The 14241-nt window shown below is 39.1% G+C and overlaps 1 protein-coding gene across 6 annotated transcripts in view; it reads left to right on the top strand.

Annotated features, from left to right (window-relative positions):
- utrn (utrophin) overlaps positions 1-14241 on the top strand; it is an 80397-nt gene that overhangs the window by 48327 nt on the left and 17829 nt on the right. For all 6 annotated transcript variants that reach the window (XM_077587696.1, XM_077587699.1, XM_077587697.1 and 3 more), the window contains 8 exons: positions 1112-1268; positions 6836-6965; positions 8833-9101; positions 9203-9349; positions 9685-9763; positions 10970-11030; positions 12839-12900; positions 13226-13300. In XM_077587696.1, the coding sequence (XP_077443822.1) occupies positions 1112-1268; positions 6836-6965; positions 8833-9101; positions 9203-9349; positions 9685-9763; positions 10970-11030; positions 12839-12900; positions 13226-13300 (980 nt within the window). The remainder of the gene's footprint in view (positions 1-1111; positions 1269-6835; positions 6966-8832; positions 9102-9202; positions 9350-9684; positions 9764-10969; positions 11031-12838; positions 12901-13225; positions 13301-14241) is intronic.

Below are 14241 nucleotides of genomic sequence, written 5' to 3'. Positions count from 1 at the left end.
TTATGAAATCCAAACATTCAAAGGCCACTCTCCTCCATTACCCCTCCACTTAGCATCTTATTCATAATATATGACCGGGCCAAGTTCATAAAAGACGACACAGATAGCCTTTTTCTTCGCGTGGCGCCACTTTCACGCGGTGAAATATTTATAAGTTCCGGGCGACGTTGTCCATCAGATACGGATCGCCCCGCGTTTCGGGGCGTCCGCCGTGGCGTTCCATGGTGAAATATTGATAGCTCCAGATGAGTAGCACGTAAACCTCAATGACACCAACAGAGCCCACTGCGCCGTAGGCAGAAGGAAAATGGAAAAAGTACTGTATATCATGGCGGGTTGCTATGAAGAAAGTGTAGATGGAATTGAGGGTGACAGGGGCCAGATGGAAGGCTCCCAGATTAGGAAGGAGTGCGCCGAGAAGCAGCGGAACAAAGACGGGAAGGAAGAATGCAGGCTGCTTTGCCTTGCAGCAGATTCCATTGAAGCTAAAATTGCTAACGTTCCACTTTTCCCCCGACGCCGTTCAGCAAACTGAGGAAGATTACCCTCGATTGTGGTCTATAAAGACTGTAACCAATCCAAACGTGAGGCGTCAAAGCCGGTACTCGGTCGTTTGGTCGTCGGTCTTTTGGTCGCCCGGAAGGTTATTTATAATTACCATTTAAATCGTTGCTCACATTCCCTAAATACAAACTGTGAATTATTATTTAGTCATACTTTTAATTATTAGGCTAAAGAAAAGCTCCAAATTTCCCGTACTTTTATTGTGTTTTGTTGGAGAACTTGTTAAGACCCTGACTGACGTCCCTTCCTAAGGGGACAACTCATGTACATAGAAACTCTTCTACACTCACGCGTCGGCTCAGTGAAACTGCTCATGGCCATTGTTGGCTTTTACTGATGCGTAGACCGTCTTGTTTTACCTTGTTTTGTCGCCGGTCTTTTAGTCGCCCGTTGTTTGGGTCCAGGCGACCAAAAGACCAGCGACCAAACGACCGCACACGGTCAAAGCCAATACCTTGTATTTATGGTTTCCTTCAAAAAGGCCATTGTCAATTAATCGGTCGCCTCTGGACGACAAAGTGTCTAAACGGGCTTTTGGCCTCGACAGCGCCCACCTGGAAGCAAGTGCCGAGCGCTGGTCTCGCCTCCTGGGCCTCCTGGAGGAGCTGTGGCGCTGGATCTGCATGCAGGACGAGGAGCTGGCCAAACAGATGCCCGTCGGTGGAGACGTGCCCACCCTGCTTCAGCAGCAGAATCACTGCACGGTATTGTTCAACCTTGAAAATCATTTGCCTCCATTGACTTAGAAAAGGATTCACCTCACGGTATTGCCGCGGTCACATGGCCATTGCATTAATTAACTCCACTTAACAACTGCAAATTTTAGAAATCTGCCACCCTTCCATTCAAATGACCAGCATTTTAATATAATAATAATAATAATAATCGGACATAGGCTTTGTCATCATCATTGAATCGACTAAAAGCCTAATTGTCATCATACCCAGAAACTGCGTATGACGAAATTGGTAGTGCTTCTCCATAAGGTGCGTTTTCCTGGCAAAAGACCCAAATAAGTGATAATTTCGGACTCGTAATTTGGGTCCCCGATGATGTTACCTAAAGCAATGGAAAATACAACGTTTTCTTGCTAACATTTTTCAGACATTTGAATGAAAACCAAATTGCATAACTCTATCAGTCAGTTTGGATCAGAGGTCTAGTCATTGGCAGCCAGTGAGTTCATTAGATTCATTCATTCCAAACTTATTGTTGCCTGTAGCTTCAGATTTTGCCAGGGTGGTTGAATGAAATTACTAAAAGGTGGTCACCAAAAAATGCTTTTGGTTCTTGAACAGGTCAAACTGACAACAATTCCGTCCTGCTGTGTTTATCAATAAATAGCAGGCATCTTAGCGCTTTGCTGAAACCGCAAGAACCTCTGGCGCTTGTAAATGGATGCACAGTAATCACCACTGTTATTATTCATCATCAAGCCGGTCACGCCACGTCCCGTAAAGACGAATTGCACTTTGCGGCGGTCCCCCACGAAAATAAGCAGCAATGTTTTCTGCGTCCCCGGTAATTAATCGGCAGTTTTATTGCGGGCAATCGGCAGCCGGCGGGCGAAAAAAAGCCATTTGAATAATGAACTGCGCTACTTTTATCCTGGCCATCATTGTTCACTTTGTCGTTGCATACCCTATCATTTCTTGCGTCTCAAGTCGTCAACAGCGACCCGTCGGGAAGTTTGTCTTCATTGGTGTTTGTCAGCCGTCTCAATTATTTATTACGAGCGCTGGATATTTTTGTGGTGTAATTGCATTCAGATGGATGAGGCTGTTTGCCACTTTGTGCTCGCTCTTGTCTTGACATTGTCGCAGGCTAGCTTTTCGCAAAAGGTTACATTCAATATATTTTACATTTAAATAATATCATAAATCCAGTGGAGAACTGAGAAAAAGGAAAAACCCTGCTGTCTCTCATTTTTCCTCTTTTTGTATTTAAAAATAAATAAGATATTTATTGAAAAAAATGGGAGATAAAAAAAAGAATATTTAGCGTTTGTTGTTAATAACAGTCAATGTTCTCTTATATATAGCTTTAATTTTCATTCATTTAAAAAATGGGAGGAAAAGTGAAAACTAAGATTTTTTTCAAATATATTTTCCAAATAATTCAATAAAATATAGATAATTAAGAGTTTAGTTACTCTTTATTGTTTTGTAAAAGAGTCAATGATGTCCTATTTTTTAATGTATTTTCTAAAAAAAACACTGGACAAAAAAAAGCAAAAGAAGAGAACAATTATAAATGGGACTATTTTTTAGGATGGGAGGAAAAGTGATAACAAACTTTTTTAAAAATATATTTTCAAATAATTCAATAAAATATATATATTTAAGAGTTTACTATTTTGTAAGTCAATGTTGTCCTATTTTTAAATGTATTTTTTTTTAAACCACTGTGGACAAAAAAAAAGCAAAAGAAGAGAACAATTATAAATGGGACCTTTTTTTTAGGGCAATAATACCTCCAAGCTATTAATTGACAATCAGAAAAATTTCAATTAATTTTCCCTCCCAGTCCGAATGGACTGGATGTTAGTGGCATAAATGAGGTATCCCTTTTGTGCTATAGTGTGCTGACCTCCAATGTGAAGTGCTGGCCCACTTCCAGCGGAGGACAATAAACGTTTTGGCTCTTGTAGCCGCTTAACCTCAACTTCATGAAACAGTCATCAATCCCATTCAACGGCACATTGTGCGAAACAATAGGTGACCCTGACGTCTTCTCTCGGAAATATGGCTTCTTTTCTGTGCCAAAAAACTTCTAATATCACCCGCATAATGTCAAAGTCAATAAATAAGAGCATAAAAATTGATATCGTAGCCTTAAATTTGAAGATGTGTCGGAGGGCAGATTGACAAAATACTATGCCTAAACTTTTCATCCAAATGTTAAATTAAATACAGGCAATCTCAGGCCCAAAAAAGTGGTTGTTTGTATGATGGATTTTTACACAGCTGTCTTTGTGATGCGGCACTGACGACTACGATAATAAACACCAAAGTGTCAAGCAGAACTAAACGTTTTTTGTCAAAAATTCAGCTGTTGAAGTGAACCGTAGCGCTGACAAGAAAACACAATCTTCCCCCATGCATCTCCCTTTTATGTTCTTTTTCACGCTCATCACCTTCCAGATTGACGCTCTATTATAAATTGCAGCCGTGTTATTAGTAAAGGTCAAGTTAGAAAAAAAACTGTTGAAATTGCTTTTTGCTGCCATAAAAATTATTTTATCGTGGTCTAATCAATCATTTTGATTCACAACGAAAAAATCATCCGCTTTCATTGAGCACAAAAAATTGACAGAAAATTGAGTTTACATTTTTTTTTTTAAATTAAAATGTTATTTGAAAATAACAATTTATTTAAAGGACATTTCAATGAGTGTTTTAAATTTTTAAGACATTTTAAAAAATAAACACCAAAAATAAATAACATAATCCAATCTGTCTTATTCCCTTTTTGTTTTCCTTTATTTAAAATCAAATCTTTCATTTCATGTGGGCCGGACCATTTTAGATATAATATTTAGATATTAATAGATGAATAGAAATGGATAAAAAGCCCTAAATAGTAAGTTTTTTAGATCTAAATGTCTATTTGAGCTTTTTTTTTCTTAGTAGGGGAAAACTCTTTAAAAAAAGTCATTCCAAAAGGAACCAAAATAATTTTTAAATTATGTCCAATATTAAAGTGGAAAACAGAACATATTTTTATAGATTTATTTTTAGATTTTACAAAATGCTTTTTGAACTAAAAAGAAAGAAAAAAATGGATTAAAATTGCAATTATTGATTTTAAAAAGTGGAAAATCAGGAAATATAATATACATCTATAATCTTCATGATCCTAAAACAGAAAGTCGGCACTCGTGATTTACTTTCTCGGGCCACACAAAATGATGTGGCGGGCCAGATTTGGCCCCCGGGCCACCACTTTGACACCTGTGCTCTAAACAATGACTTGACTTTCAAAATTGTTGATTAATTTGATCCTTGATTACTTGCGAGCAGCCAATTGACTTTTAGAGAGCCCCAATATTTGCTACTGTGGTGTTATTATTATTTTTTCCTTTCTATCTTTTACCCAGAAACCTAGAAAAGTCGCTCTCTTTATATCATCCGATGGCCAAAATGCGTCTGTGTAGGCTCAACCCTTTTTCTTTTCAACATGAAACTGGTATCTTCCCGTGCTCCTTCGAGATAAAAGCGCTAAGCCACTTAGCTCGGCGGTGAGCAACGGATGTAGCGCTTATTAAAAAGAACAAGAAGTCAAAATCTGAGCCAGCGAGCGCTGGTCCGAGAAAGACAGCAGTGACGGAGAGAAAAAAAAGGCAGCACTTATTAAACATGGCAGACTTGACCAAAGTTCCCAAACTTTTCAAGTGTTTCTCCCATTGCAATCGTCCATAACGGCAATTATTCATCATCACGCATTCAATTAGCCGCTAAAAGGCTGTCACCATTATCGGGCCCATTACAAGCATTTCCGCTATTTGACTTTTGTCTTTTCATTTGACCGCCACTGCTTTCAAAAACCAAAACTCACAATTACTACTTTTTTTCAAAAGTTGCTGTGTTGCTCTGTTCTAAAACTTTAGTGATTAGCACTTCAAATGTATTGTAATTGTGATGCCAGACTGATTAATTGCCATCATTTGCATCCTTAATAAACGGAGAGGGAGAATAGAACGTACACAAACAGTGCTTTGAAACCACGTATACAATTCATTACAATTTCAAAGTCATTTAAAAGGGAATTTTTAAATTTGGTTTTAATTGCTTGAGCGTTGATCATTTATTCTTCTGCAATACTGGAAGCTATTTTATTGTTACTCCTGCCTTTTAAAAAATGTTTTATTTACTATTAATTCAACAACATAAGAATTATTCCTTCATTCATGTTATTATATTACAATTGGATGTCAAAAAAGGGCTGAAAAATATCGACCTGCGGGTAGGAATTGGCGAATTATGATTGTTTTAAATGTGAATTTATCCTTAATATAGTTTTGAACACCAAATTGAAATTTAGAGTTAGAGAAATGTTGCCCTGTTTTTTTTGGTGTTTTTGTACGATTCCTTTATATGTTCGGCGAAGTGGGATTACCAAGAAAGCTGGTCCCATTTCATCTAGCTGCCCGCCGGCGTCGCACACTACACGGCCGCCTCGTAAAGCAATCACACACTCCGATAGGCAATAACGTCCCCGGGGTCATGCGTGCATTAAAATGAAAATAATTACACTGTTATAAATACTCCCTCTTTCTTCATTCTGCCTGCCAGGATCACGAGTTGGAAAAGGTTAAGCGAATGCACCTCATTGGGTACAATCATTTTTATCAGGAAGGCCATATGCTGGTGTTTAAAAAAAAAAAAAAAAAGAGGAGTCGGGCACTGTAGAGGTCCAATCCATTTGGACTGGGAGGGCTAGCGGCGATCATTTGTTGATCATCGAGCGTAAAATAAATAAACATCCGCTGCGATTGGCCGGACCACAGTGGGCACTCTTTGTGATGGAATCTGCCCGCGCAGTTCACTCTGAGTTCATGTAGCTGAAGGGTGTCAGACTCGGGTTGGTTCGTGGGCCGCTTTAACGTCAAATTGATTTCACGTGGGCCGGACAATTTTAGATATAATATTTAGATTTTTTTTATAAATGGATTAAAAGAACTGGATTAAAAGCCCTGAATATTCAGTTTTTTATAGATCTAAAAAGATGTTAATTTGAGCTTTTTTATATATATTTTTAGATTTTACAAAATTTTCGAACTAAAAAAGGGAAAAAATGGATTAAAAAATTACTATTATTGATTTAGAAGGGGGAAATTCAAGAAATTTAATACACATCTCTACTCTTCATTTTAATTTGATCCTAAAACAGAAAGTAGGCACTCATGATTTACTTTCCTGGGCCACACAAAATGATGCGCGGGCCAGATTTGGCCCCCGGGCCGCCACTTTGACACCTGTGATGTAGCTTATCCGTGTGTTACGTAAAAAAAAAAAGTGAACTGCGTGTTAACGTGCACTCCACACTCAGTCTTACCTGTACATTGTAAAATAAACTAGACACAGGATGACTTAAAAAAACTGCAATCTGGTAGTGGATACAAATCAAATAATCAAGCATGATCTGGCAGGTTAACACTGTCTTTTTATGAGTAATCATTAAACTCTCCATGTCCCTCATTTCATTAGCCCTATTAAAAAGAAAAACACGCAAATCCTCCAACACCTTGAAATATCTCTTTACTTTTCAGATGCTGCAATCGGAACTGAAAGAACGCGAGCAGCTGGTGGTCAGCACTTTGGAGCAAGCTCGCCTGTTTCTAGCCGAGCAGCCTATTGAAGGTCCGGGAGAACCGCGCAAGAACCTGCAGCCCAAGACAGGTCAGTATCCTGGGATTTAAACCGGCCGAATTTCCGTCGAGTCGCCACGTTTGCCTTCAAACGATTCTCTGCTTCTTTTGGCATGAATTATTTAATTGAAACAAGAGGGTGCAACAGGGGCGTGGCAAGACTTCACAAGGCTCTGATATTCGACACCGTGATCAAAGTATCGTCGGGTTATATAAATAGCTGAGAAGATGAGTTTCCAGGACAGCGTATGTCTGTGCTTTAATCAAAGGAGACGGTGAATGATCATGTTTTAGTGCCATTAGTCGAATAGGATTGGGCGTCGTGAGCGAAACACCTGATTATGTATGTTTCCGCTTGTGCTATTTAGCTTTCGCTGTGTCGCTGATTAACTTTTGATTGTTGCCTGCATGACTAAGGATGCGTCAAAGAGGAGATGTTAATTCAATCACCACCTGTTAGACGATAAGTTTTAGCATCTGATTCCATCGGCTAAAACTGTGACTTATCGACCTAACCTGAAAACAAGTGTTTAATTATACAGTAGTAATATATACAAATAAAGCCTTGTGTTTTATTGTAATGATTCATAGTCTTCATTAAAATATATGATTAAAATATGTCAGTGTTCATTAAAATAGGTCATAGTCTTCATTAAAATATATGATTAAAATATATGATTAAAATATGTCAGAGACTTCAGTCCCCAAAAAAGTCTTGAACTGGCTTTGACAGTTTATACCAGGCAGCTTTTTGTTTTGCAAGCCTTCCACCACAGACATAGGTGACAAAGTTGAATCAAAGGGGGTTGGGCCGCTGTGGGTGGGGGGGAGCAGCTTTTGCTTCCAAGCCATCCACCGAGCTGACTGGCAAACTTGAACCAGCGGGGGTTGGGCAAGAGAAGCACCTGACTGCAATCCACTGATTGCACGCGTAGGACACTAGTATTGTGGAAAGCTTTGCTCTGTCAAGGTTGAAACCAAAGCACCCCCGCACTCACTTTTGCCCTTTTTTTAGTTTGGCCAGCCCTGTTAAATGAATGCCTAGTTTTATGGGACGCTACGTTTTCCTTCATTTGTCCAATATACTTTAATTTGTGCGAGGCACTTGCTTGCTCTTGAATGGTCAAAATTCTGCACTTTGATGACCCACGTTTGAAATAGGTCCCAAAAAAAGTCTTGAACTGGCTTTGACAGTTTACACCAGGCAGCTTTTCGTTTTGCAAGCCTTCCAGCACAGACATAATTGACAAAGTTGAATCAACGGGGGTTGGGCCGCTGTCGGTTCGGGGGGGGTGTCATTTTTGCTTCCAAACCATCCAACACGGACGGACGCAGACACAGTTGAGCCAGCGGGGGGTTGGGCCTTGTGCTGAAACAATCAGCACCTGACTGCAATCCTCTGATTGCACTCGTAGGACACTAGTGTTTATGTGTGTCTTCTATCTAAAGTCACAACTTGAATAAGGAAAAAAGTATTTGCCCTTATTTAGCATGTATATTTGTCTACAGTAGTATTTAATTATATGTTGATGTTGCAGGCAATAAAATACAGTCTTTTTCCCCAACCCTCTGAACTTTATTGAGTGAAATATAGACACGTGTGTATCCGTACTATTAACAGCTTGAAAATACAATAAGACAGTTAAAACCATGCTTATGTGAATATTACAGAGAGAGAAGCACATTAGTTGTTAGAACAAGTGGCTTTGTCAGTACATACAAGCATATAATCTGTACAAATGTTAACAAGCTCACAGTGAACTAAAAGAAAATTCAGGTAAGAATATTGATGTACAAAAAAAAGCAAGTATCGATAAATGGTTGATTGTTGCCTGCCTGATTTGAATTCTTACCATTCCGGTGTGTGGGTCTTGCCCATTTTTTTTTCACCCAACCAGAGCTAAGTCCAGAGCAGAAGGCCCGCGGACTGGCCCGGGCCATCCGCAAGCAGACGGGTGAAGTTCGGGAGCGCTGGGAACGTCTGCGGGGTCACGCGGGAGGCTGGCAGAATCAGGTGGAGCAAGCCCTGGAGCGATTGCAGGAGCTCCAGAGCTCCATGGACCAGCTGGATCTGCGGCTGAGTCGGGCCGAGGACGCCAAGTCGGACTGGCAGCCCGTGGGCGACTTACTCATTGACTCTTTGCAAGACCACATTGACAAGACGCTGGTAATTGAACTTTGAAGCGAGACCAGTTGTTCATGGGACATTTAACCGATTAGCCGTTTAGCTGACCTCGGCATCTCTCATTTGTTTTTCCCCCCCCCCAGACGTTCCGAGAGGAAATCAGCCCACTGCGCCAAGACGTCCAGCTAGTAAACGATCTTTCTGGCGAGCTGACTCCGCTAGACATTCAGATGTCCTCTACCGCCTCCAGGCAGCTGGACCAGCTCAACATGAGGTGGAAGCTACTACAGGTACACGCCGCCTCAGCGGAATACAGCATAGGCTAACTTTTTCCGTCATGCTTTTGTTCCATCCCCGTGGCATTTTCTCCGCCCTCTGTTTTTCTTTTTAAACTAATCCCCTCTGTTTCCACTTTTGTTCCAAGCAAACACTCGCTTCTGCCTTTGTGTAATCACAGCTGGGTACCGCGAGGCTCAAGTCATGCAGAGAAAATTGGGCAAAATGAATGTTACACGTCTATTTTGGGATTAAAAAGAACAACATGCATCTTTCTACCTTGCCCTCAACGGCGATAAATGTCCAATTCATTTGAATGTTTGCGTGAATGTCACCTTTCTTGTTGCAGGTGGCAGTGGAGGACAGACTGAAGCTCCTCCAGGAAGCCCATCGAGACTTTGGGCCGTCCTCGCAACATTTCTTATCCAGTGAGTAATCTAATCTTGCTTCATTTTAATTCCAGCATCATTTTTCTTACCCATTGAACTGTTAATCCAGTGCAACAATAATTGTGTAATCACCCAATTTGTGAAAATAACACAGAATTATGAAGGAAATTTATCTATATTCAAATCATTTCAGTTCTACGCCACCAAAAATACAGACACTTTGTTTTTCCTCATCTTTTAATGCAACATTTTTTTAACTACATCAACCGAAAGACATACACATGGACATACAGTACAAAAAATATCTTTGTCTCTTATACCAGAGCGTTATTTTCTTGAGTTTTGGTCCGGCCTCCGCAACGCTATCGCATCTATCATCTCACGTTGGCAGTCATTACACTGCTAGCGTAATTTTCCCTCCGGGATCAATAAAGCAGCGCTCTTATCTCCCAATCGCTCTCTTTTTTTAAAATGTCTTTTCTTCCTCCCGTGTGCCCGCCGACGCCTCTGACAGAGAAGGGAACTTGGGAATAAGCCGAGTGCACGTTTCACTGCTAATGCTCTTAATACGACTCTGGGTATTTGATTCGTTTCTGCTTGCATTAAGCCGCCTCGGTTTTGCAAGTCCGCCACCGATATTTCATACTCTCCATATTTGCCATTTCCTCCTTCTGCCTGAAATACTTCCTTCCTTCTCTTTGTATTTCACGCTTGACGGCGGCATTTTTCCTCACACCAATTATTCCAGGTTCAACATATTTTCGCAAAGCAGCTCAATTAGTTTTTTGTAATAGTTAACGAATAACGGGCTGATATCTAAAAATATTATTAGAAATTATTAAATATGAAATATAAAAAATATGACATGAAATATTTAAAAAAATATTAAATATGAAACATTAAAACTATTAGATATAAAATATTAAAAAATATGTGAAATAAAAAAAAATGAAAAAATATTTTAAAAAATTACATATTAAAAATATGAAATATTAAAAAAAATTGAAAAATGAAATATTAAAAATGTTAAATATGGAATATTAAAAAATATTATATGTGAAATATTAAAAGAATATTACATATGAAATATTAGAACTATTAAATATGAAATGTTAAAATATTAAATGTGAAATATAAAAAATATTACAAATATAAAATATGAAATATAAAAATGTTGTAATTATATTATTCTGCTTTTAATGTTTTAAGCAAAAACCTGATGACGCTCTTTCTTTGTCTCCGTAGCGTCTGTGCAGCTTCCCTGGCAACGTGCGGTGTCTCAAAATAAAGTTCCGTATTACATCAAGTAAGTGCCCAGAAAATAAAGAACTAAATCAAATCCTAAAATAGGTTGGTCAGCGTTGGGGTCTGGCAAGGCCTTTTCCGTTGGCTCCGGGGCGCCGACCTACATTTACTGCCTACTTTCACATCCATTTGTGTCAATGCATTTTATTACCGTGGTTTTTGCACTATAATGAATGGCCCGTCTTAAAATTTCTTTGTAGTTGATTATAAGACGCAAGAGTGGTGGTAGTAGTATAAGTAGGGGGTTGTGTTAAAAATCAACTTGATGGAGCTATGCCAAAGGGAATTTCATACAAAATTGATCCATATATAAGCTGCACTTTGGGCTTTCTGAGAAAATTTTTATTCTTTTAGTGTCACCTTATAGCAGGGGTGTCAGATTCGGTCGGGTTGGTTCGCGGGCCGCTTAACGTCAACTTGATTTCACGTGGGCCGGACCATTTTAGATATAATATTTAGATATTTTTTTAATAAATGGATTAAAAGAACTGGATTAAAAGCCCTGAATATTCAGTTTTTTATAGATCTAAAACAATGTTTATTTTAGCTTTTTAATATATTTTTAGATTTTACAAAATGATTTTTGAACTATAAACACAGAAGAAATTGATTAGAAAATTACAATTATTGATTTAAAAGGGGGAAAATCAGGAAATGTAATATACATTTATACTCTTCATTTTAATTTGATCCTAAAACAGAAAGTCAGCACTCATGATTTACTTTCCCGGGCCACACAAAATGATGCGGCGGGCCAGATTTGGCCCCCGGGCCGCCACTTTGACACATGCGCCTTATAGTGTGGAAAATATGATACTTTATTTTAACAACATAAAAAAGAAATTAAATCAGTTTGAAGTGGGACGGGCAGAATAAGCAAAAGATTTAACAGCACTTTTCAAGCAAATGAATATGATTTCATCTTGTTGTTTTCAATGTGTTACCTTAGTGTGCAAAATTAGCATTGCAAAACGTCGCCGTCCCGTAGATAATGTCACTTCAGAAATAGCTCATTATCATTTTAATGTTTCTACCGTGTCCTCATTATAACAAAGCACTCCAGCGACCTGTCATATTCAGTTCAGCCCCCAAAACAATTCTCGTTCTTTTTTGTGTCCGCCTGGTGGATAGATAACACCCGTGACAATTTAAGATCCACTTTTTTTTGTGCTTGATTCACTTTGTTTTTCAGGAGCAGGTATATTTTGGAGGAGTGACCTCATTATCCTTAAACCAGCCAACCATGATTCGTTTCTATAAACTCTAAATCAATATGTACATTGCATTTCTTCGTTTTAGCTTTATCTAATTTTGTCACCGGGCTCTGACAGCCGTTCTCATTACGCCATTCATGAGCGACACTGATTTACAAACAGGCGGCGCACCCTCGGCGTTGATACAAAAAAAAAAACACCGCCACTAGCGAGGCAACCGCGCGCTTCCGTCGTCAGTAGCGCTGATGGAAGCAGCTTGCGCGCTGCGGTCTGCTTATTTATTAGGCTCTATTTTATCCGTAATGGGGTAATAAACAAGCAGGAAATGGAGCGCTACGCCGGGCTTATTTTTTGGGATGTTTTTTTATTTCCACAATGCCACTTTTTCTTTTGTACTTTGGATAAGATGTTTGCATTAGTTTGCTTTCTGCTGAATCTGCCATGTCTTTGCTTAGTCAGACAGTGAAGATGCGTAAAGTGAATTCAAATTTAGAAGACTACCGCATTTTCCGCACTATAATGCACACCCAATTTGTTTCACTTGTAATTTTTCACCATTTTATTGTCGTGACGACCGCTTTTGTTGTTTTTTTAGCCATCAGACACAAACAACCTGCTGGGACCATCCCAAGATGACAGAACTCTACCAGTCACTCGGTAGGAAACGTACATGGACATTCCAGTCATGATTAGAATTTAGATCAGAATATTCTATTCACTCTTAGCAAATTGCCAGTGTTCCAGACAAAAAGCACATTTTATAGCCTCACCTCCATGCTAACATCCACCCACCGACACCACCACTCCCGCCGCGGCTGGGAATGACTAAGTACTGTTAATGGTGGGTTCACCAAATACCCACGGAGATGGAACCTCCTGATTATACAGTGCATCTCATTTTGCAGTGATCCAAAAAGCCAAATTCTGCTTATTCACAACGAGTGGTACTTGAATTGCTGTTTGTTTTCCAATTTGTCTGCAGCGGACTTGAACAATGTGAGGTTTTCTGCGTACCGCACTGCCATGAAGATCCGCCGACTGCAGAAAGCACTTTGCTGTAAGTCTTGCAGACAAAAATGTCCCCAAATAATACACTAAACTGGTTTTTATTGGAGCAAATTAGATTATTAAAAACTGAAATTAGTGCAAATACTTTGGCTAAATGGTCTTAACATACTTGAGATGTAATTTCACTGTACTTTCTGGACTATAAGTCGCGCCTTTTTTGGGCCTACGACTTATGTATATATTTTTTATTTTTTTTTTAGGTTTTTTAATTATCCAAAGAACTTTTATTATGGTTTGCCTTTAGTTTGTTATTCCCTAGTTTAGTATTACTTTAACATATAATTTTTCCTTTCAATTTCTGATCAGTTAAAAAAAACAGCCCCAAAAATGCTAATTATACATATTTTCCCCCCTTTCATTGTGTATTCTTTGGCTACTGCGACTTATACTCAGATGTCATTTATCAGCTGTTTATATATTGATTGTAAATTCATTTATGGTCGTCATGGAGACCATCCCTTCAGCACTGATAAGGGTGACGCCCTCACGCCGTTATCACATTCCATTCTGCATCATTATAGCCTGAGCACGTGATTAGCTAAGAAAAAGAAAAGAACCATCTGAGAGTCTCCTGGTGACAAAAATATCATTCACCCGGGTGGCAATGTGCTAATGGCCCCCCGCCCTCTGAGCCCACCCAGCCGATTCATTCCAAAAAGATAAAACAACTCAGTCAGTGCAGGTACGCTTCGGAGCTGGCTTGCTAACGAGCCGCAGTAATTCAATCCAGTCATTTTTGCACTATTGGTTTTCAATGCCCGTAGCGCTTTGTTGCCGGGATACATTAGCCTAATTGAGACCAAATGTAGGCCAATCCAATTCCAAGTGCATTTTTAAAATTATTTTTATTATTAATGTTATTTTTTCTATATAAATAAATAGCCACAGGTTTGTTTCTCCTTCATTTGTGAATGTCTGTTCGTGTCACGT

The sequence above is a fragment of the Stigmatopora argus genome, chromosome 19 (assembly GCF_051989625.1).
Source record: "Stigmatopora argus isolate UIUO_Sarg chromosome 19, RoL_Sarg_1.0, whole genome shotgun sequence".
NCBI classification, from domain to species: Eukaryota; Metazoa; Chordata; class Actinopteri; order Syngnathiformes; family Syngnathidae; genus Stigmatopora; species Stigmatopora argus.
Note: the sequence above shows the minus strand (reverse complement) of the source record. Positions and strands in the feature narration are given on the sequence as shown.